At 35.0% G+C, this 25,951-nt stretch overlaps 1 protein-coding gene across 1 annotated transcript; it reads right to left on the bottom strand.

Annotated features, from left to right (window-relative positions):
• Positions 1-2,932: 2,932 nt before the first annotated feature.
• Positions 2,933-20,049, bottom strand: LOC126006055 (amine sulfotransferase-like). Its single transcript, XM_049771386.1, has 6 exons — positions 19,905-20,049; positions 18,892-19,100; positions 13,769-13,895; positions 12,851-12,945; positions 5,583-5,769; positions 2,933-3,073 (listed from the first exon to the last, which is right to left on the bottom strand). Exons 1-6 carry the CDS (start codon positions 20,041-20,043, stop codon positions 2,952-2,954), a joined length of 879 nt encoding a protein of 292 aa, XP_049627343.1. The 5' UTR covers positions 20,044-20,049; the 3' UTR covers positions 2,933-2,951.
• Positions 20,050-25,951: the final 5,902 nt, after the last annotated feature.

Here is a 25,951-nt window from a genome sequence, read left to right as displayed (position 1 = left end):
GGCCTAAGAGATACAGGGTTTCTCCACCCTTGGAATATATTGTCATGGGATTAACTATAGAATCCATTCAGGTTCATTTACTCTCTCCTTGGTGCATTTTGTGGTATTTGGAAGACTTCTGCTCCGTCCTGGGTGATAAAATCAGTCCTCTGCATCTAGAGATCTCGGCATCTGCACAGGTCAAGGAGAGGAGCTTATGATGAAGTCTTTCTTTGTGGTTCTAGAAATTCTGTTCCCTCAGTGTCATTTTAATCCGTCTTCTGTGGTTGGTGGACTTGGTCTGCGCACCCACGTGGAGCGGCCCCAGGGGAATGCACTCACCCTGGGGACAGATGTGTGGGATGGCGGACGCAGAAGTCTCTGCGCGTCCAGGTGAAGCGGCCACAGGGCACTGCACTCGGAGCGGCCACAGGGCACTGCACTCACCCTGGGGACAGGCGCGTGGGGTGGCGGATGCAGGGGTCTCTGCGCACCCACATGGAGCGGCCCCAGGGGAATGTACTCACCCTGGGGACAGGTGCGTGGGGTGGCAGACGCAGAAGTCTCTGCGCGCCCAGGTAGAGCGGCCTCAGGGCACTGCACTCACTCTGGGCACAGGCGCGTGGGGTGGCGGTCGCGGGGGTTTCTGCGCGCCCACATGGAGCTGCCCCAGGGTAATACACTCAACCTGGGGGCAGGCACGGGGTCTTCTTCATTGTTTTTTAAACCATTGAAATAAATTTCTTCATGGAAATATGTATATTTCCTTTTTTGGGGGGGCACACCCGTTTGATGCTCAGGGGTTACTCCTGGCTAAGCACTCAGAAATTGCCCCTGGCTTGGGAGACCATATAGGATGCCAGGGGATCGAACCACAGTTCTTCCTAGGCTAGCACTTGCAAGGCAGACACCTTACCCCTATTGCCATCTCACCGGCCCCAATATATTCTTTTTTTTGATTGGTGATACTGATATTTTTAGTGATGAGCTTTGTGAGTACTTTATAGATTCAGGAAGTTAGTTCTTAATCTAAAGCATTGTATGCATAGTACTTTTTCCAATCAATAGGATGCCTTTTAGTTTCTTTTCTAGTGAAAAAAACTTTTTATCTTTCACACAGTCCTATGTGTTTATTTTGGTTTACTTATCTTTTTGCCAGTGGGATTCATTAATGACATCTTTTAAGTTCAGTTACTTGAAGTTCTGCCCAGATATCCTTCATATATTTTGTTGATTTTTTGTCTAATTATTTGTGTTAAGTATGAATTTTGAGGCATTTTTCTGTATGGTGTTTTATAGATTCACTGTTACTTTTGCACAAGATAGTATCTTGTGTTCTCCATTTAATTTATCCAACTAATTTGTCTTATATTAACATATATCTGAGAATTTGTTACTATGATTTCAAATTTGATCCACTGTCAGGCATTCCATCTTTATTCTAATAAAATACTGCTTTGTTTAAAAAGCAGTTTTTATGGTATGGTTTAAAGTAAGATAAATCAACACATTACAACTTATCTTTTACAAGAATGGTTTTGGTACTATGTGGATTTGTAGACTACCATGCAAATTTTAGTAAAGTTTGTTCTAATTTCATTTAAAATGTCATAAGCATCCTGATGAGAGTTTTTAAATTGTATGTTATTTGGTTAAACTAGACTTTTTGACTCTACTGATTTTCCAATTCATGAGCATAGTAAACTTCAACTATATTGATGAGAGTTTTCTAAATTTGTATGTTAGTTTGATTACACTAGACTTTTTGAATTTATTTATTTTCCAATTCATGAGCATAATGAACTAACTCACTAGTGAAGCATCTTACTTGGACTTTGTTCTTTGTGAAATTCTTTATTACTATTTCAATTTCCTTACTCGATATTGGCATGTGTGGGTTTTTTACTTCTTTTTGATGGTGTCTTGAAAAGTTGTGTTTCAAAAATTCATTCATTTGTCTAGGTTCTCCAGCTTGGTGGCACAGAGTTTTTGACATTGCCTCTGATGATTATTGAAATTTAAAGCTGTACATTCTAATTTATCACCATTAATAATGCATCCTTATTACTATGTTGGTTTTATTTTTCTTCATGTGAGTCTAGCTACATGTCTGTATATATAATTTTTGTCTTTAAGATTAAGCTCCTGGTTTCATAATCTGTTCATGTGTTTTCTGCTATTTGTGGTTCACTTCTATTCTCAGTTTTAAATTGGTATTCACCTATATACTTCTAGTTAGTAAAATTATTTTATTCTACTGTTAAACAATTAGATAAATTTTAAATCAGTTAAATGAATAGTATTTGAGCAGTTTTCCCAGTCAAATAATTCAATTAGTAAACAATGACATGATTGTTTCAACTTTGATTTATGCAAATTTTGCAATTTAATAGAACATTAAAACATACAGTTCTTTTGACATTATCTTTAAATTAGAGGAACAAAATTCGGGGTTAGAGTGGTGGTGTCTGCCTTGCTAGCCTAAGATGGACTGTGGCTAGATCCCCTGGTGTCCCATATGGTCCTCCAAGCCAGGAGTGATTTCTGTGCCCATAGCCAGGAGTAATGCCTGAGCACCACAGGTGTGGCCCAAAAACCAAAAAAAGAGAAAGAGAGAGAGAGAGAGAGAAACTAAATTCATTATGATGAAATTTTTAAAATATTTTTAATATTATTGATGTAAAATATAATAGCAAACAGTGGAAAATGTAACAAGTAAGGCATTTCCAAAATCTATGCAAAGTTTCCTAACATTCTCATTATTGTACACAATAATAATTGTACAATATCTTAAAAGTACTTTCAATTTTTGCTTTTATTTATTATCAAATTGGTGGCAACACATTTATATAGTGACTATTCATAATTATTAATCAACTTTTATGAGTAATTTTTCTGATAATCACAATTGATTATGTATATGAAAATGTGTTCTGTGGTAGTAGATTTTTTATAATTATTTTGCACTTAATCTACTGCTCATTTTTATCCCAGATGAATTTCAATGGTATATCTTTCATCTTCCTTTGGAATATTATGTCAAATCTTTCACTTTGATTCACAGTGATATGATTTTTCCAGTCACCAATGGTACCTAATGTGAAAAGAACAGGTACATTACGTGGTTCTCTCAAGGCAAAAATTTCCCCAAGACACCTTATTCTCCTTTCTAACAAAATATATTAGCTGCTCATTGTCAATTAGGCTTAATAATTTACTTTCCTCACATAAGTATGTCAAATTTTTTATCACTTAAAGTACAAAAACTATCATCTAATTATTAACCTACTTTAGAGAAAAATGTATGTAAGTTTAACATTTTAAAATGTATTTTACTAAATTCCATACAAAGTACATGACATGATGATATGGTTGAATGTAATATAATTTTTACCAATGCGTGCAATTAAGTAATACTTTTAAATACAATGAATTTAATATTCCTTAATTGTACTATTTTATATATTATCTCAATATTTTGAAGTTTTAAAACTGTAAGCAAGAACACAAATATAAAAGCAATAAACTTTTGTTCAAGGTGGTTTCCAGAGTTATTTTCACAGCAGATTTACAGGGAAATGGAATTAATAACATAAAAGGTTCATGAAATAATTGAATATTTGGTTATTACTTTTTTGGTTTCAGAATTTATAATATTGGGGGTTGGAGTGGTGGCACAAGCAGTAGGGCATTTGCCTTGCACATGCTAACCTAGGAAGGACTGTGGTTTGATCCCCTGCTGTCCCATATGGTCCTCCAAGCCAGGAGCGATTTCTGAGCATATATTCAGGAGTAACCCTGAACATCACTGGGTGTGCTCCCCAGAAAAAGACAGAATTAACAATTTTGTATCAAGTTTGTTATAATTGTTTCACTGTAGAAAATGTCAGGGATGAAATACAGTAATTTTTCTCCTATACAAAAGCTAATGAATATGAGTATATTTTAATTTTAAACACACTTGAGGCAACATATTGTGAGTTTTTATGATATGCAATTATTACATTTCAAAGTGCAAGATTCTTTCTCGCTGAATTTATGGCAAGTTAACTATAGTTTATAAAATATCTTGAAATAAAATTGTAATTACATTTAAAATAAAACTAAAGCATAACTTTGAAAGTAATATTAAATTACTATAAGAGAATACAGAATTAGTTCACAGTGTCCTCATTCTCCTGATCTTAACTATTTTAAGTAAGACATGCAGGCGTATTTTAAAATATAAGATCCTATAGAAAATGAAGATGTATCATCCTTTGAATTATGAAAAATAAGAATACTAACTATAGAAAACTGACTTTGACAACCATGACTGGGCAGAACTTACCTTGAGACCATTAAGGAAAACCCTACCCTAGGCTGTAGCCCAGGACTCTTACAAAAAGCAAGATTTCTTAATACAGAGGCCCAATTTTGACAATAGAGACTGAGCAGAACCTTTGGAACCATAATTTCCTAGACTTCGGCTTAGGGAACGAGCAAAAATATGGAGCACATGATACAGAAAACTGAACACACCAACAATGATGGAACAGAACCTCTAGAACCCTAAAGACTCTATCCTAGGCCTTGTCCTAGGGCCTGCACAAATACGAAGATTGCTAGCTACAGTGGCCTGATTTTTTCATCCATAACCGAGAGGAAAGTTTCCTGACACCACAAAAAATCCCTGGGATATGGCAATGAGTATGCATGGAGCCAGTGGTTGTTCCCATGACAATATGCTTCAAGAGTGGAGAAACCCTGAATCTCTTAGGCCACAGGAATTTCCCTCCTTCCCCAATACTTACTGTGCCTATGCAAAAAAAAAAAAGTGGGGGGAACACCAAACCCTGCCACTCCAGCATTCCTTTTTCTTGTTTTGTTTTGTTTTGTTTTGTTTGTTTTTGATATTATTTTCCTTCTCCTTTTTCTTCCACTTTTTTCTTTCTCTTTCACTCTTGTAGATATTATTTGGTGATTTTTTTTTAGTAGGCGATACCAAATTTTTCTTCTCTTTTCCTTAACCTTTTTACCTCCAACAGAATAGCATAACTTGAATCATTCAGCCTCATAAATTGAGGGGGGAAATGATGATACCAGGACCAGTCATATGAATATGTAGTGAAAATAAAAAATGACCAGACTGGAACACCAAACCCTAAGTCAATGACAGAATAGATACCCAATCTACAACAAGCTGTAAAGTGGAGACCAGTTACACTAGTATTCTTGGGGGTAAAGGAGGAAGATTTGGGAGACATGCTGGGAACAGGAGTGGAGGGAGAAGAACATTGGCGGTGGGTATGCCCTTCATTCATTGTCACTATGTACCATAAATCTGTGTAATGCACTTCAGTCACAATAAAAAAAAATAAATAAGGGAAGAAAGAATGAGCTCTGATTTTAGGTTCTTTAATCAATTGGTGTTTCTTAGAATAATATTTTGTAAAATTTGCAGGCTATATATTTGGTTTTCAGTAAGGGTCTAAATTGTTATACTTGAAGAAGTATGTGAAAATATATTTTGTTTATATGTTTATTTTTTATTATTTAATCTAAATATTTAGGATTCAGGAGAACTCTCAATACCTATGCTTCTCTAAATCACTGAGTATTACCTTTGCGCAAGAAATGCCCATGATTGTTTTTTGTCCCAATTTCATTTCTGAGTATGTCGTTATAATTTGCTCGTGGATCAGATTTCATATTCTTAAATGTAGCTTGCTTCACAACAGCATCTATATCATCTTCACTCAGTTCTTTCCCAAGAAAATTACAAAATTTTTTCACAGTACTTCTGAGATCCTGAAAGAAGTTTGAGTGTAAAGACATAGTAAATTTATAAGAAATGAATAAGATACATGTTAGCACCTCTATTAAATTTTGGAAAAGCAAACTTCTTGGTCTGATTCTGAGTCTACAGCTTAACAAAGGTCTATTGTATTTTACTATTATCTAGAAAGGCAAGCAATTTAGTTGTCAGTTTTGCTAGAGCTTCAACTTAAATTTAAAATTAAACACAGGGAACTGAGCTCTCAGGATTCTGACTGCAGGTACGAGTGGATAAACCCACAAAAACTTTTTAACCCCTACTTGGCTTTGGATACTGCAGACTCTTTTGAGGGTCACACCTGGAGCTACTTCCTGATTAATCTATGGGTTTTAAGGAAAATAAAAAACATTTTTGTAATAATTCTCAGAGACAATATAGATGAGAGCTGAAAGCTCCAGCTCACAATATGAAGCTCACCACAAAGAGTGGTGAGTGCAGTTAGAGAAATAACTACACTTTCACTAACATAACAATGTGAATGAATGAGGGAAGTAGAAAACCTGTCTCAAATACAGTCAGGGGGGCAGGTAGGGAGGTGGGAGTTTTGGACCATGGTGATAGGAATGTCATACTGGTAAAGGGGGCTTTTCGAAATATGACTGAAACCCACCTATAATCATGTTCGTAATCAAATTTTATAAATAAAGCATTAATAAAGAAAAAAATTAAAACAAAGGGGATTGAGTCGGCTTCCTTTACATTTGGAAATAAACACACTAAGAGGTATAACTATTAAGGTATTAAACATACAAAGAAAATACATGTTCTCACTAAATCTTTTGAGTTGGTCTTGGGGGATTTTCTTCCAACACTGTGCTTTTATTGAGTTTGAGATATGGTTTGCAGTAGTAAGGGATTAGGTTGTGTCTTTGATTTGGGGTCCTTCTGGAGTAGAGTCTGGTAGCATACAACAGTTCACATTGGGGGTGGGAGGGCCGCATAAAATGAGTCTGAAAGAGTGGTGGATACAGTTTCTTGCCAAGGAGAGAGATGTGGTGCTGAGAGGGTGTTCCTTTGCTTTGGGAGCTGAGTAGCAGCTTACTGAGGCAGCGGGATGATTTTGGTTCCTAAACAGTTAAGAACTGGGGCTAGAGAGGTTTATATAGAGAATAGGGAGACATAATGGATCAGAATTGAGGGGGTGAGAGGATACAAGGATTTTTGAATGGAGGAGGGCAAGAAAGAACATATAACTGGGGCTATATATAATATGGCTTGGATTGTTTTCAATATAGATTAGGCAAACATGCCTAAATCTTCTTCTCCTTCTTATTCTTCCTCTCATCCTCTTCCTGCTCCTCCTCCCCTCCTTCTTCTTTTACTTCTTCTTCTCTTCCTCTTTTTCCTCCTCTCCTCCTCCTCTTCTCCTTCTCCTCCTTTTCCTCCTCCTTCTGCCTTTTCTTCTCCTGCCTCATCTCCTCCTCCTCTTCTCCTCCTCCTCCTCCTCTTCTCCTCCTCCTCCTCCTCCTCTTCTCCTCCTTCTCCTCCTCCTCCTCTTCTTCTTCTTCTTCTTCTTCTTCTTCTTCTTCTTCTTCTTCTTCTTCTTCTTCTTCTTCTTCTTCTACCAGAATTTAGAGGGAAGGCTTTTAGTTTTTTTCCACTGAGGACAATAGTTGCCATTGGCCTGTGGTAGATGGCCTTAACTATATGGAAAAAGGTTCCTTTTATTCCCATGATGCTGAGAGTTTTTATCAAGAATGGGTGTTGAAACTTATCAACAGCTTTCTCTGCATCTATTGATATGATCATGTGATTTTTATTTTTCTTGTTGTTGATATTATGTATTATGTTGATAGATTTATGTATGTTTACCATCCTTGCATTTCTTAGTGCCTGACCTTCTTGATGAGGCATTAAATCCTATTTGCCAGGATTTTGTTGAGGATCTTTGCATCTGTGTTCATCAGGAATTTTGATCTGAAATTTCTTTTTTAGTAGCATCTCTGTCTGGTTTTGGTATCCAGGTAATGTTGGCTTTGTAAAAGCTATTTGGAAGTGTTCTTATTTTTTTCAATTTCATGAAAAAGCCTGGCCAGGATTGGTAGTACTTACTCTTGAAATGTTTAAAAAAAAACTTCATTAGTAAATTCATCTGGACCTAGGCTTTTGTTTGGGGGCAGATATTAGATTACCATTTTAATTTCCTCAATAGTGATGCGGTGTTTAGATATGCTACATCCTCCTTATTCAACCATGGAAGGTTATAAGAATCCAAGAATTTATCCATTTCTTCCAGGTCCCTTTATAATTCACATCCAACTTCAGAGTCTGATGGTCAGTGAAGGTAGCCAAATTTCTATCCTCTTGATATTATGGAGGTTGCCAGCATGGGGTCTATCCTGTAGACCACATGTACTCATATACATTGGAGAAAAATGTGTATCCAGGTTTCTGGGGATAGAGAGACCTATATATATATATATATATATATATATATATATATATATATATATATATATATATATATATATATATATATATGTATATATATATATATTAGGTCTCTTTCTTTCATGTCTTTTTGGTATTAGTATATTTTTGTTGGGTTTCAGTCTGGTTGACCTATCAAGTGTTGACAGGGCCATGTTGTGGTCTCCCACAATTATTGTGTTATTATTGTTATTCTCTTTCAAATTTGTCAATAATTGTATTAGATACTTTGCTGGTCTGTCATTAGTTGCATATATTTTTAGTAGTGCCATTTTTTCCTGTTGCCCATATCCCTTGATTAGTACTAAGTGTCCAACTTTGTCCCTTACAACTATTCTGAGTCTAAAGTTTGTGTCCTCTAATATTAATATGGCTACTCCAGCTTTTTTAAGGATATTGTTTACTTTGATGATTTTTCTCCAGCCTTTGATTTTGAGTCAATGTTTGTTCTGACTCTTTAGGTGTGTTTCTTGTAGGCAGCAGAATGTTGGATTTATCTTTTTGATCCATTTATCCACTCTGTGTCTCTTTACTGGTGCATTTAGTCCATTGATGTTGAGGAAGATGATTGTCATGGGATTTAATATTATCTTTTTCTATAAGTTTGCTGTGTCTTTTGGTTTGTGTTGTCTTTAAGTAGAACTTTCAGCTTTTCTTTTAAGGCTGGTTTTGCATCTGTAAATTTTCTGAGCTGTTGCTTATCCGTGAAGTTTTATATTCTTCCTTAAAACCCAAATGTGAGTTGAGCTGGGTGCAGTATTCTAGGTGAAGCATTCATTTCATTCAGTTACAATATCTCACTACTGTCTTCTGGCTTTAAGAGTTTCTTGTGACATATCTGCTGTAAATCTTAAGGATGTTCCTTTGAATGCAATTACCCTTTTTTGATCTTACTGCTTTCAATATTCTATCTGAATCTGTGGGATTTGTCATTGAGACTAGGATGTGTCTTGGGGTGCTTTTCTTCAGGTCTCTTCTAGCTGGTACTTTTCGGGCATACAGGATTTGGTTGCATGCCATATGTAGCTCTGGGTGTTTCTCTGTAATGATGTCTTTGAACATTGATGCATCATAAGGATTTTCTTCCTGGGTCTCTGGGACTCCAATGATTCTTATTTTGTATCTGTTGAATTTGTCAAAGACTTCTGTTTTCATCTGTTCATGTTCTTTGAGTGTTTTTTTTTTCATGTTTGATCATTTGCTTTAAGGTTCTTTTCCAATTTCTTCCGCTGTATTGAGTTATTCTGCATCTCATCTTCAGCTCGCTGATTCTGTCCTCAGCAGCTATTACTCTGTTTGAAAGGCTTTGCATTGAGTTTTTAATTTCATCTACTGAATTTTTCAGTCCTATTATTTCAGTTTGGAATTTTCTGATTGTGTTCTTTTCAACTTGATCTATTCTTTCTTTGAGTTCTATGAACATCTTCCACATTAGTACTCTAAACTCCTTTTCTGAGATGTTAACTATGTGGTTGGCATTATCTGGGACATCAGAGCTGCCATCTTTTTTCTTATGCATGCTGTTGTCTGGCATTGTTTTCCCATTGCCACAGTTTTAGCACGACTTTTACTATGTGCGGTGGTGGGATTCATGGACTTGGAGAATTTCTCAGCAGCGGAGCAAAGTAGAGCAGCCGTGCTCCTCTCTAGTTGGTGAACAATAATGGAATGAAGTTGATAAAGTTAACTGGGGTCTCTATAAGCAGTCTCCCGCAGGGATCAGAAAGCCAAAAATGGATGGGTGCAGCGACTTTTTAAATGCACCAGCAGGAGATGGGGTCACCTTTGGGTTGGGACCCCCTACTTGGTCGGTGAACAATGATGGAATGATGTTGATAAAGTTCGCTGAGGTTTCTCTCAGCAGTCTCCAGCAGGGATCAGAAAGCCCCCCTTTATTTTAATTTAATTTTTTTTTTTGCTAGTTTTGATTCTGCTTAGTATGAAATTCTAGTTGAAAATTCTTGCTTGGGATGAAAAGCTCAGGTCAAAACCAGGTCACAAAGATTGTATAGCTTGTCATTTTTACCCCCAAATGCACCAACAATATAAAATGGTATTTTTCTTTTTTGCAAAGACACACTAAAATGAGAAATCTTAAGTATAAAAACAAGTTCTTATCTACTTATCTACTAAATATAAAACACCATAAAATTTATAAGACGCACATTGTTTTTAGATGCTCTCCTCTTCTGCACTCAGGCTTCTGCTCCAGGTGGTATTTGCTCCATAAGACCCCGTTGGGGTTGGGAGTGTGTATTATGGTATATAAAATGCAGTATATGGTCTATTAGTCTTTTACAAATTCTGGGGTCTCTTTTGGTTGGTACTCTTCGGGCATGCAGGATTTGATCACATATATTCTTTAGCTCTGGAAGTTTCTCTTTAATGATGTTCTTGACCGTTGATTCTTCCTGGAAATTTTCTTCCTGGGTCTCTGGGACTCCAATGATTCTTAAGTTGTTTCTGTTGAGCTTATCATAAACTTCTATTTTCATCTGTTCCCATTCTTTGACTAATTTTTCCATTGTCTGCTCATTTGCTTTAAGTTTTTTGTCCAATCTCTCCTGCTGTATGAAATTGTTATGTATCTCATCTTCCACAGCACCAAGTCTATTCTCAGCTTCTGATACCCTGTCCCAGAGCTTATCCATTTTGTCATTCACTTCGTTTACTGACTTTTTCAGTCCTGTTAGTTGACATGTTATTTCAGTTTGGAGTTTTGTGATTTCTGTCTTCATATTTTCTTGGTTCTTATTAGTGTTCTGTTCAACTCGATCCATGGTTTCTTGGAGTCCGTTGAGCATCTTCCATATTGCTAGTCTAAAGTCCTTATCTGAGAGGTTGATTAGTTGGTTGGTCATTATCTGGTCCTCAGAATTGTCATCTTCATTCTCTATGTCTGATGCTGGCCTGCGTTGTTTCCCCATTGTCACACTTGTATTGTGGGTTTTTCTACGTGTTGTGGTGGTATTCATTGTCTATATGATGCAGGCAGCACACTCCTCTGGCTCCTCCCTTTCTGGATAGGCTGACTTGCCTCTAAGGGAGGGGAGTCCTCCGTGGATGAAGCCTCACACTGGGTCAAATCTTAGGCCCGAGCATGCAACAGAGAAGACAGTCCGGAGAGAAATGTTTGCTTCTGTGATATAGCACCATTCTTAGTGTAATTTTTCCTTCTTGTTGCAATGGTGTTCTTTCCTTAGAAAGAGTGCATGGCCGCTCCGCTTTGCTACGCGGCCATGCTCCGCTGGAGCCTCTTTTTGCCCCACTCGCAAGAGTTTCACGCAAGAGGACAGTAGACAGACATAGACAGGTCACACTCACAGTTTTTCACAGTTGGGCCCCACTGGGCTGGTGTACTTTCGTGGATTTTCCCCGCCTGGTGTCACACACAGGGAGCCGGCTTTTTCAAAGTCTTGCCGGTTTTCATGCTCTGTAGTCCCTCCCTGAAAATGGCCTCTGGGCGAGCGAGTTTTCTGGAGCCTCTTTTTGCCCCACTCGCAAGAGTTTCATGCAAGAGGACAGTAGACAGACATATACAGGTCACACTCACAGTTTTTCACAGTTGGGCCCCACTGGGCCAGTGTACTTTCGTGGATTTTCCCCGCCTGGTGTCACACACAGGGAGCCGGCTTTTTTCAGTCTTTTACAAATTAGCCACGAACTTGACATGGATTAAAGACAGTCTCTTCACAAAACAGTGTTGGAACAATTGGATAATCACATGTAAGAAACTACAGATAGATCTATATCTCATACCTTACATAAAAGTCTATCCAAAGTGGATTTAGGCCATTGAGATCATACCCAAATCCATAAAATTTATTGAGAAAACCATAGGCAGGACATTCCAAAACTAGACCTCATGATGATAGGAACAAATGGCAAGGACTATTGAATCAAACTAAAAATTTTATATATGGCACAAGAAACATGGGGTAAAACCAAAAGAAAGCTAACTGATTGGGAGAAATTTTTTGTATTCAATAATCAGACAAAGGTTTGATATCTAGGATATACAACCTTTCACTATGATTAACTCTACAAAACAAAAAAAAAACTTTATCAAAAGCAGGGGAGAAAATAAATAGATTCTTCACTGAGGAAGACCAACAGATGGCAAGAGGCACATGAAAAAATGCTCATCATCACATCATTAGGGAAATCCATATCAAGCAAAATGATATATCATCTTACACCATTGAGGTTGGCACATATTAAACACACTGGAATAATCTATGTTGGTGTGGCTGTTGTGAGAAGAACTCATTTACCTAAGTACCTGATTATTCACTCTTGTTTTATTGCCTTTTTGCATTTGACTCCAGAGTGTCCTCCTAGCTCTCAATTAAGTTTATATATGTATGTGTATACATATATTTGTTAAAATGACCTAGAAATGTGAGCCAGTACTTTTCTCTATCATATTGCATAAAACTGAATACATAATTGTTACTATAAATGTGTACCAGAAGAAGAAAATTCTGAAGGAGTCCTGTAATTAAGGAAAGAGAGGCATTCAGTACAAAAGTAGGCTGTGAAGTTATTAGGTATTTAAGAAAAATGTCGGTCATTGGTACAAAGATAAGAATTTCAAAGAAGTATTTAAAATATTTTACATACCATCTTCATTTCCTCATATGACATGAACAAAATATTAAATTTATGTCTGTGTTCATACCAGCCTTTGATGTGATCAAACCAAAGGCTTCCTAGCACTGTGGAGAAAATCATAAGTAGCAAGTTAATATGTTGAACATTTTTAGCAGCAGCCTCTACCTTTTCTAATGAAACCACCATTACCTGACAACTGTACTTCCTTAAAATTATTATTGGTGGAAAGTATTACAAAACAACTAAAATCTATCTTGTTATCCTACTCTTTATGTACAAGGCAGTGGAAAATAATAATCTTAAAGAACAAATTATGGGATTAATAATATTCCTAGTATAGAAATAAACAATGTCTCTTTTTTCATCTTCCACCATAAAACACATCATCCTTTATGCTTTTTTAATTGAAATCTATGATAAAATTCAGTTATCTGTAATGAAATATAACTGAATATAATCTCAGTGATTGACATCTCCAGTTCTATAGTCAACAAGCCACTTAAATATTTTCTCTATTTTAAAGTGAAAACAATACATACGATATGATTCCTGCATAGATTCTGACTGTTAAAATGATACAATGACCCTAAAAATAAATATGCACAAATGGTGCATCTGCTTTAGGATATAAATAGGTCAAATGACTAGATCACTGAAATTTCTCTTATTTTCACTCAAAATACTACTTCAATAGCCATGCAACTTTTAGGCATTCACCGAAGTGGTTCTGATGAAAGAAAATATCACTTGGTAGAAGGAAAAACTGTCATAAAATAATAATAATAATAATAATAATATCTGAATCCCTATCATGAATCCCTAATACTATGATACTTCATATAATGAGATATCTTACCATCCAAAATATTTATTAGTTTGCAAATAAACTCTGATTAGTAAATTTATTTAAATAATACATTTAATTACCTTTTCCATCTAGAAAATGCTGAATAAAATTATCCAAATTTTCTTGTGTTTCAAATGCTGCCACCAAATTTGAATAGTGGAAAAATGAGGTGATAACATCTTTAGGATTTCTGTAGATGTAAATGATCTGCAGGAAAAATAAGAAACAACTATAATATTTTGGACTGCATGCACAGTTTCTTAAACACAAATAATATGAAATAAATGCATGATAATTTTATTTCATGATGGAAATTTAAATATTTGCAATTTTGTCTATTTCACAAATTGGATAATAGTAAATCACATAGCTTTTCACATGTTTAAGAACATAGGATAAAATTCTTAATGTGAAATTTTTATATGAACTTTATTGACATTAGAAATTATTTCCTGGGGTGGGAGAGATAGCATGGAGGTAGGACGTTTGCCTTGCATGCAGAAGGTGGGTGGTTCAAATTCTGGCATCCCATATGGTCTCCCGAGCCTCCCAGGAGCGATTTCTGAGCATAGAACCGGGAGTGACTCTGAGCACTGCCAGGTGTGTCCCAAAAACCAAAAAGAAAAAAAAAAAAGAAAAGAAAAGAAATTATTTTCTCCTATGAGCCTTAAATGATATTTGATATACAGCCAAAATTTTATTAAAAAGTAGTCCCTAAAAGAAAAACTACTTCAAAGATACTTTTGAAGGCTTTAACAGTTTTTAGGGCTTTTGCCTTGCATGTGGCAAACCTGAACTTAATCCCCTGTAATATATATGGTTCCAGGGCCTCTACCAGAAGAGATTCCTGAGTATAAGGTCTACTTAGTAGGTGCTGAGTATAGTTATATGTGGCCCAAATACAAATATAAAAAAATTAATCATTATTTATTAGTGACAATACATAAAAAGTCTATACTTAAGCTATTATATTATTAAAAATAGATTAAGGATTTATGTATGTAAGTTTAACTTTGATATTCATACTATTTTCCTAGTAAAATTTTACCAATCAAGAAAATTTATATAAATAATACATATATAATTAAGAAGTTATTCTTTATAGTTGATTTTGTCAAATTGAAATAGATGCTTCTAATAAAAATAAATTAAATATACAAAAACAACAAATATACTAGTAGTGATTTTTTATTAGAATATGTATACAAAACACTTTCAATGAGAAATAAGGGATTTGACTAAAGCCACAAAAATTGTATTAATCTGCTCATCTGGCTTGAGCAGATTGAGAGTTTGAGAGATTGAGCTGAGCTGTATGTCACATCTCCCAGGCTTCCTTGTGCTGCTTTTCCACTCAAATCTCAAACTCAAATCAACTGAATGCTAATCACACAACTTTACCCTTCAGCCACACTAAATCTAAGTTTATAGGGTTTTTATCTTGCCTCAAATATTTTCACAATTACCTACTATGTAAATGAATTATTATTGAACTGCATGAAAACTGAATAGCATATTAAGGCACAGAGATGGCAAGATTAATAAATTATAGGAATAATAATTTGCTTCATTATAAATAAGTTCATATTGCAATTCTTAGTAACCTGAAGCTTAAATAACAGTACCCACACATCTTTAAGAAAAATAAGTAAAAGAATTCATATGCTTTCAGTGACATTACTTAAGACAAATCATTAAGCAAATAAAGCTCCGGGCCTCATTAAGGTGGAACTTAAATGGAAAAGCAACCTATGTAAAGCAGCATAAAAGAGAATGTTATTAGAAAGACTCTAGATTATATGCACCCACATCCTGGACACCTGAAGAGTATTAGTTAAAGGAGACCCAAATAAAAGGGGGTGGAGGAAGGACAACTGTGATGGTGGGAATGGCCCTGATTCATTGTCACTGTGTACCTTAAATATTTCTTTGAAAGATTTGTTACTCACTTTTTGGTCACAATAAAAATTAGTATAAAAGCACACACAAAAACACATCCTAGTCACAATGGTGAAAACCATTTATACACATTAGATCCTGAAATCCTCAATATCAAGAAAGGAATGACATACAAAGGAGCATTCTGAAGATTTTCAGCAAATTGATCACAAGTTATCCTCCAGGCATAAAAGCAGTGTTGGTATATAGTAAAACACACACACACACACACACACACACACACTGAGTTGAATGTCTTACTAAAGATATTTTACGAACACGGGCCTCATTCAGATTTGAAAGAACAATACACAGCTTCACAGATAAACAATAGCTCATAAATTTATAGACACAAAACCAACCCTAAAAGAAAAGCTTAATTTGTTACATAAAGGCAAAACAACTAACACAAACACACCAAATTTCTACCAAAATTTTATGACAATTCTCACTCAATGTCAATAAACTAAATGCACCAATTAAAAACAAGGAGTGACAAAATAGATCAGAAATTGAATCCAGCATTGCACTACCTTGCAAGGAACATATTTGGATAGTCTGAGCAAATTTAGACTAAGGGTCAAAGTTTGATATGCTTTCAAACAAAACACTGTGTCCAAAAAACTGGGATGCCAGCTAATATCAGAGAACATAGACTTTAGTGTTGAAAGTTATAAGAGGAAGTTACAGTCATTTTTTAATAATGAAGGGATATGTACATCAGGAAGAAATAACACTCCTAAAAATATCTGTCTCCAAAGTGTTGGAAGTAAAGTGCTTAAAACAACTCTCATGGACTTAAAGAAAGACACCATTAAGAGCACTGCAGTAGTTGAAGACTTCAACACAACTCTTTCACCTCTTGATAGATCAGCTGGGGAAAATTCAAAAAATTATGGTAGCTTTGAAGTAAGATATAGAAGAGGGGCTTAAAGGAAATGGATAGGGCATTTCATCCACTAAAATACAAATACACATTTTTCTCCAATACACATAGGATATTCCATGATAGGCCACAGAGCATACCTTTATTAAATCAAGAAAATAAAAATTATATCTAATATTTTCTTAGGCCATAAAACACTGAAAAAGAAGTGAATTCCAAACAGATATGTAAAAATAATTTTAACACTTGAAAAATGAACAGCTCACTACTAACCAATCCTTTCTATGTCAGAAAGAAAATAAAAATATTCCTGAAAACAGGGGCTGTAGTGATATGACAGTGGTAGGGCATTTGCCTTGCATGCAGCTGACCCAGGGCAGATCTAGGTTTGATCCCCTGCACCCCATATGGTCCCCCAAGCCAGGAGTGATACCCTGAGCATCAACAAGAGAGGCCAAAAAACCAAATTGATAATAATTATAATAAAAATAATAATAAATCCTGAAAAATGAGAATGAGGATCCAAACTGAGAATTTGCAGAAAATAGCACAAGTGGTGTTTAGAGGACAATTTATATCTCTGTAATCATTCATCAGGAAGAAAGAGAAGGCCTTCACAATTAACTAATGGAAAAGTTTAAGACATAGGAGCATGACCAACAAAATGAACTGAAAATAGGCAGGTGGAGGAAATAAGAAAACATATAGTAAAATAATGAACTTGAAAAAATCCAAAAATCAATGAAATCAAGAGTTAGTTCTATGAAAACAGAAATAAAAATGAGAAACCACTAGCAATATGTATGAATAAAGGGAAAGAGAAACTTAAACAGAATCAGGAATGAAAAGGTAGATGTTACTAGAGATACTATACAAATACAGATAGTAATGATATACAAAGTTAATTAGAGGGGGCAGGAGAGATAGCATGGAGGTAGGACATTTGCCTTGCATGCAGAAGGACTATGGTTCAAATCCTGGCATCCCATATGGTCACATCCAAATCCCTATAATACATTTGTCTATATTTTTACTGTATATATTATGAACTAGAGACATAGTAAAGGGGTGGTGCTTGCCTCAAGGTTTCCTAGGGTTACTTCAGCAGTCCTAGAAGTCACTGAGTATGGAATAACCCTATATGCTCAGGCTTCTTAATAATTAACTGATGACCTGTTGGGTCAATATTTTCTGGAATGGGCCCTCAGACTCCTTCTCATCACTTGGGAGGCCCCAAATATATATAAATAAAATATATAAATTTTATGCAAATATATATTTTCACCATACACATTTTGCTTTGTAATTGCAAAATGAAACTAAGAAAGACTTGTAATTCACAATGGACTCAATAAAAATTAAAAATAAACTGAGGTGGCAATATATATGCTGATGCTCTTGCCAAATAACACAATTATATTTCAAATAATATGTAACATTGTATAGACTATAATTTGTGTCTAAAGCAAAAGTATGACTGTATATAATGAATATGTTTGATTATTAGAGATATATTGAGAAATTTGGATAATCATTTAAAGTGAGAATAGTGTTTTACCAGCATGACACAAGGGCCAAAAGATATGAAGAAAAGATTGATACAGTGGCTTCGAGACAACATTGTATAAAGAGTTTTGAAATATAAATTCTACATAATCTCTATAATAAAAAGATACTTTGGTAAAATATCTGCCACACTAAAGTGCTTCTAAAAAAGAAGAATAGCTAGAGAAAAATGGATAAAAAGTATAAACATTAATTAAAAGCTTTAGAAATATGCAAATATGTAAAATTACTTCAAGTTTATTAAAATTTAAAGTTACACAAATTATTGATCATTCTAATATTTGAAAAGCATAATAAATAAAATAATAATAATAATAAATAAAATAAAAATAATAAAATATATAAAATATAAAAATAATCTTGTGTGCATTTTATGTAGGTTAAGTTGTTAGATCATGAAAACAAGTAGATAATATCCAAAGAACATGTTACTTAGACAGCATGGAGGTAAGGCATTTGCCTTTCACACAGGGGGACGGTGGTTCAAATTCTGGCATCCCATATGGTCCCCCGAGCCTGCCAAGAGCGATTTCTGAGCCAGGAGTAACCCCTGAGCACTGCTGGGTGTGACCCCAAAAAACCAAAAAAGAAAAAATGAAACAATTCACCAAGAACAAATGTAAAAATATTAAAAATATTTTTGCTACTTTTTTTGCTACAAATACTCTACATCAATAATCCTTAAATATTTTATTACTATATCATAAAATTCTGCTAAATCATTTCAAATAATACTTTAATGGCTAAAATAAAAGATAAAAAAGAGACTGGCATGTATTTTTGTTTGCACCAAAAGCAATTTCTATAACATACTTTTGCTTTTTTGTTCTTGAGACCATTTGGTACTAAATAATATGGTAGATGGGTAGAGAATAGGCGAGGTGATGGTCTGCGGTGGAAGTCCATATGGCGAAAGTTGTATTCTAGGAAGGGGGCTCGGTCAATTGTTTCCATCTTTTGAGTTTGTGTACGATGTTCCTCAAAATAAATTAAGCTCAATATCTGCTGAGTCCAGATGGTACCTGAAAAAACAAGTAATCTTTTTTCAACTCTAAATAATTTTATTTTATTTTATTTTATTGAAACCATTGTGATCAACAAAGTACTTCATAATAGAATTTCAGATATATAGTGAATCAGGGCTATTCTCACCACAGTGCCAACCTCTCTCCACCAATAATTCTAGAGTGCCTTCTATACCACCACCCTTTGCCCCTTGGCCTGCTAGTATAATAGGCCCATTTAAGTTTAGATGATTAATTTTTATGTCTCCTGTGAGTTAATTTTTAATATTTGTTTACTTGCTCTTGATGAAGCAAGAAATTTTTTATTTGAATTTATTTTGAAAGATTCAAGGTGAGAGAGAAGTACATGTTCTTGTGAGAACAGAGACTTCTCTAGAGTGGAAACAAGAAAGCAAAAACTCAGAGACAAAACAAGATATTTGTTCAAGGGATAACACTGGTTTCAAGAGGAAACTTCTGACTTAATTTATAATGATTTGTGTCACTATTAAATTATATATTGCTAAGTCTCTTTGAGTGTTTAATTTATTTTATTCATTCAAAAATCCTTTTTTTAAACTGTTCTATGGGGCCTTATTCCTTTTACATTTCTATGGGACTCTGTTTCTTCTGATTTTTCTTTTATTGGAAATACAGTCAATTTAAGAGTTCAAGGCCCATTTCATATTTAATATTTCTATCCCTACATATTAAACCAAAACAAGACAGGGAATACATACATAAAATTCATAGGAATCGTTGATATTTATTACCAGGTCAGAGAGAAAGCTGCTAATACTTGGCCCCAAACCCCAAACCTACCAGATTTGGGATATGTAATTATGAAGACATCATCATCTCGAATTTCAAAATCCTCAAGCTCTTCTAATCTTTCAGCATCAGTCAAAGAACGTAAAAAGTTGTATCCTTTAAATTTCAGTAAATATGTATCAGTATCCATAATTATTCACCTATCATACAAAAAGGAAGAAAGTACTTTTCATATACTTAGAACTGAGTGATTTTCTTGAACTTTCTGAGTGAAGGTGGCAGAGGGTTTCAGAAATTGATCCTACATATTTTGCAAGCAGATGGCAAATTTTGCTTCCAATTTGATCAATGCCCTTGATTTTAATAGCTAGATCATATTGTTTCTGACTACTTTACAGGTTATACTTTGTACCACTTCCAATAATATATATATAAAAATATTTAATGAATGTCCTTTATTCTTTCCTTTTGGTTTTCTGTATATACTTTTTCTTCCATTTTTTCATTCTTTTCTCCTCCATTCTGCCTCCCTGTCTTTGTTCCTCCAACCCTCTTTCCCTTTCATTCTCATCTCTCCTCATTCTCTTCTGTTCTCTATTTTTCTCCCTTTCATTCATATTTTTCAGTCTGTCTTTCTCTTTCCATTACTCTTTTTCTTTTATTTTCTCTTTATTTCAAAAATCTTTTTCTCTGAAGATTCTTCTTAGGTTTTGGAGTGTGATTCAATTAATAATGGGGCAAAATCTGCCTGAGGTAAAATTTGCTATAATTTCTAAGTATTAACTTCATATGTATGGTTCCATGATATTTTATAGTAAAGATTATAATTTTTTGAAATTGTATTTGTTAAGATTTAAGTTAAATTTAAGCTATTGGGGATGGAGCAGTGGCTAGCCTAGGACAGGCTGCAATTTGATCCCCCAGTGTCCCATATGATCCCCTAAGCCAAAAAACGTTATAAAAACTGAAGTATTTAAAATACAAGAGAAGGAGAGAAGGATATAGTGAGCAGTAGATCTATGTGGAATCTTGGTAGTGATTTTTCATGCATTCTGATGATCAAAGATAAAAATTCTTTTGAGTGTAAGGTGAATGTGATAACCATTACACTGCGAAAACACAGTAGGAAATTCCCCACAGAGTGCAAGTGGGGAAGAGAAGGGACCACTATGAAAATACTAGTTGAAAATGATCACTATGGTCATGAACTGAATGCTGAAAGGAGGCAAAGTGATGTGTTTGATACCCCTTCAGAAACCATGTTGCAAACATCAATGCATAGAAGGTAGAAAGAATATTGGGAGGAAGAATGAACAAGAGAAGGCTGTCTGCCATAAATGCAGGCAAGAGGAAAGGCTGGAGCAGACTAAGAGATAAACCGGGAACATTGGTGTTAGGAAATGTGCATGGTGAAGGGACATGTTGGACATTGACTGAAACTAAATCAGGAACAAATTTGTAACTGTACTTCATAGTGATTCAGTTAAAATTAATTTTAGAAAAAGAATAAAAACTTTTTTTGAAATAATGATCACAAAGCCAGGCATCTAATCTACCCAATATGCTACCTGCCAGACCACTATTTACATGCCACACCACACAGCATAGACATCTCCGTTTTAGGGGAATGTTAGCCTGCCAGATGTGTCTATTGACTTCCTTGGAGCAGTAAGCTGATTTTTCCCAAGAAATATTTTAGCCAGCAGGCCCGTTGGTGGGTGTTAATTATACCCCCTACCTGGATTACTGGCAATATTTCTGAAATTCATGACATGGTAGTGACATTAAATTCTCTTTTCATGTTATTTGGCTTTGTCTCCCTTGCAAAACTGCTGGCCAAAATTCGGCCTCAGTCAATGTATGCTCAGGGAAATTTTCAGTACCAAAAAGCTGCTAAAGTTCCCCACTGTGAAAATAAATTTACAACTCAAAGGCAAGTCCAGCCAGCTACTTGCAACCTTCTTTTCTGGTTTCAGCTTCTGGGTGGTAAACAAATAGTTTCTATCTTTCTTGCCTTTTGCTATTCCAGCCAGCTGCAAATTTGTAGCTAAACAAGTCTTTTCATCTATTGTCATAAGAAGCTCCTTTCTAAACTAAAACACTCCTGTCATATAATTTTATCTTTTTCTATAACCAGACTATAGGAAGTTGGTCTTAGTCCATTAGCTAGAAAACTATTCCCTTAGGTTAAAGATAATTGTTATTAGGGAACCAGGCTTCTTGTAATTCCTTAATTTACATCAGTGTTGACACCTAGGACCAGGAACTACTTTGCTATGTAAGAAATTAACCTTCCTTTTATTCTCTGGCTCCTAACTGAATTCTATTCTATTCCAAGATTACAACCCCACCCCCCAAATCCATGTGTGTTTGTTGTAAAAATCAAACCATGTACATTGATAGTTTCTGTACTTTGAAAGAAACAAATGTGGGCATTCCTTTCATGATATGACTGTCCCTTTACCCTTTATATTCTCCCAGCCTGGAGATTAAAGTGGTCTACGTCTATTGAAGACACAGGTCCCCAGACAATTTATTTTGTGTGGTTTCATTATTTCCTATTTCGCGTCCCATGCAAACCACTCTCCCTGAAGTGGATTCATTGAAATCCCACTGGGGCTGTAGGATAGAAGCCACCTACATCATTTATACTTCTGCTTAATTTGGGGGAAAAGTAAGCAAGAAACACAGAAAATTGAAGTGAAAGGAAGTAATGCTGAGAGAATAACTTTAATGACAGAATGTAAATCTACTCTTTATTACTCACAGTTGCAGATCTGTTGAAGCAAAATCCACTTCTGGTATAATTTTCAAGATGTTAGAAATGGACATATGCAGAGATATATAAACTTCCTTCAGAGTTTTCTTGGCCAATAAGAAGTGTTTAAAGCAATCATCAGGTAGCTCAATTTGGATGAACACATTGAACAAAATTTTGTTGACATTTAGAAAATCTTATCAGCAATCAAATAAAAAATAACAATGGAATCAAGACTTGGAGTTATATGAAAGAACTGCAAGTAAGTGTAGGTCATATTACTTAACTTTGGCAATTATACATAAAGTAAAAATGCATTTTAAAATTATAGCAACAACTTATTTGGCTTGAAGGTTGGTTATAAATGAATCCTATACTCTCAGGGTACTCCTTATTCATTAATTTCTATCATCCAATGTGAAATTATAGATGATTCTAAGAACATTGTATAGAATTTCCCCTAGTATATACCTTCATTATCAAAATAAATACAGCACTGTAGTATTGAAATAATATCCTTCTACAACTTTTATTTACAGTTATGCTATCAAATTCATTCAATTTGGGGTTTTTGCTTGTTTATTTTTAGCTTTGTTTGGGAATATACCTGGCATTCAGTACTCAAGGCATACAGCTGTCTCTGCACTCAAAGATCCCTGCTGATAGACACAGAAGACCTAATGTGATAACAGAAATTGAACTGGATTGAGTGTGCAAGCCAAGCTTTTTTGCCATGATACTATCTTTCTGGTCTTCAGCCAATTTGGAAGAGTTCTATAAGTGGTGTTTTTCTCAGACCTGTTCTAAAATGTCTCTTGGGATTTACATTCTTTCTTTTGTTATGTGAAGCCTATCTAAGCTTCTCTCAGATTTCAATTTAGCACATAATTTTACCCCAGGGTAGATTCTTTATTCCTTTATATTCACACATCTTCAGTAGTATTAAAGGGAATTAGGATGAGATTAATTTAAGCTTATAAATATTCAACCCATAACTTGTTTCAATAAGTGTTTATGTATAAGATAACAACACTTTATTTGATAAGTAACACATATGATGTTGTTAAATTCATGTGGTGAATTTTAGTCCAAAATTTCAGATTTTAATGTAAATTTTCATGAAAATTATCAAGTAAGAGAACATTTTTATATCAAATAAATTTCCCCAATTCTTTCTACCTAACAGTCTATTATAACAGCAGTGTGAAAAATAGTACATACATATATCCTGCAATAACATTACTTTTGTCGTTTCTCCACCAAACTGTAAGTGCGGTTAACTCAGTGTTACTAACTTTTTGTTTCCATATAACTCTGCAAGGCTTAGGGTTCAGCAAAAAACAGGTCCAGAGCCTGTAGTCAGGATGCATATGACAGTATGCTTCAATGGTATAGACATCCAATATCTCTTAGGCCAAAGAAATTTCCTTTCTAATTTCCCCAATACTTACTGTGCCTATGCAAAAAAAAAAAATCTTGCCTCTCCAGCTCCCCCTTCTTATTTTAAATACATATTTATAGCTTCTAGACAGGTTCTTCCAACTGCTTTTCTCTTTTAAAAAAAAATCAGAACCATGGAACATGAATCATTTTGTTCTGCCTAATATTTTTATGTCTTTATACAAAATGAGGGGAAAAAAGTGAATGGTACCAGGGCAAAGCAGGCTCATGAGCATATAGAGTGGAAATAAAAAATGATCAGACCTAAATACCCATCCCAAAGTCAATGACAGTAGAATAAAGAGACCCAAACTACAACAAGCTATACACAAAAGGGACCTGTTACACTAGCAGTCCAGGGGGATAAGGGTGGAATCAGGAGATGCATGCTGAGAACAGTGGCAGAGGAAGATCAACATCGGTAGTATAAATTGCCTTATTTCACTCTCACTATGTACTTTAAATACAACTGTGAAAGACTTGTAATTCATATTGATCTCAATAAAAAATTTTTAAAAATTCAAAAAAAATGACAATAGCAAATGTATAAATGTAGAAGTGGTGTCATGTGCTTTTGTTATGGTTTGTTTACTGAGATTAGGTGCCACAAGCTATGGTGTTCAGAGGAACATGTGAAGTGCCTACAATCAATCCAAGTTAGAGCACATGGAAGACAAGGACTTTGTTACCTATTTCTCCAGTCCTGTAATATTATGTTTAAACTATCAAAAGATGAATCAGGAAAGAATTAAAAAAGCCACAAGTGGTTGTATATACCTTTATGTCAGGTTTGATACCAATGTCATTCATTATTCTATTTGAATTTGACCTTTGTGCATGGCGTAGATGGAGGTCCAAGTTCACTTTTTTGCTAACCAGTTGTCCCAACAACAGTTGTTGATGTTTCCTTCCTCCATTTTGTGTCTTTTTGCCCCTTTAGCAAAGATTAATTGATTATATGTCTGGGAAATATTCTCTGATTCTCAGGTCTATTCTACTGTTCTGGAGGTCTGTCTTTATTTCAATAGCATGCTGTTTTAATGACTATTGTAGTAGTTCAAAAATGCTCCATATCACTAATCATTAGGGAGATGCAAATCAAAACAACAATGAGGTACCATTTCATGACACAGAGACTGTCACCATCACAAAGAACAAGAATAATTAATGCTGGCAGAAATTTGGAAAAAAAGGAACTTTCATTCACTGCTGGTGGGAATGCCCTCTAGTCCAGTCTTTATGAAAAATATTATGGATATTCCTAGGAAAAACCCTGGAAATTAAACTCTCCTAGCTATGCCACTTGTAGGGATATACCCTAGGAACACTAAGACACAATACAAAAATGCCTTCTGCACACCTATATTCACTGCAGCACTATTTACAATAGCCAGAATTGCCAGAATCTGGGAACAAACCAGATGGTCAACAACAAATTAGTGGCGAAAGAAATTGTGTACAATGGAATATTATGCAGTACTCAAATATAAAGTCATAAAATTTTATTATACATGGATGGACATGGAAACTATTATGCTGAGTGAAATAAGTCAAAGGGAGAGAGATAAACACAGAATAGTCTCACTCATCTATGGGATTTAAGAAAAATAAAAGACATTATTATAATAACACCCAGAGACAATAGAGATGAGGGCTGAAAGACTAGCCACGATATAAAGCTTATCACAAAGAGTGGTAAATACATTTAGAAAAATAACTATACTAGCACCTATTATAACAATGATAGTGAGTGAGAGAAGTAGAATGCCTATCTTGAATAGAGGCAGGGGTGGGGAGAAAGTAGATGGAGAGCTTTGGTGGTGGAAGTTTGCACTGGTGAAGGAGGTATTCTATTTTTATAACTAAAACTCAACTACAAGCATGTTTGTAATCATGGTGC

The sequence above is a fragment of the Suncus etruscus genome, chromosome 4 (assembly GCF_024139225.1).
Source record: "Suncus etruscus isolate mSunEtr1 chromosome 4, mSunEtr1.pri.cur, whole genome shotgun sequence".
Taxonomy (NCBI): Eukaryota; Metazoa; Chordata; class Mammalia; order Eulipotyphla; family Soricidae; genus Suncus; species Suncus etruscus.
Note: the sequence above shows the minus strand (reverse complement) of the source record. Positions and strands in the feature narration are given on the sequence as shown.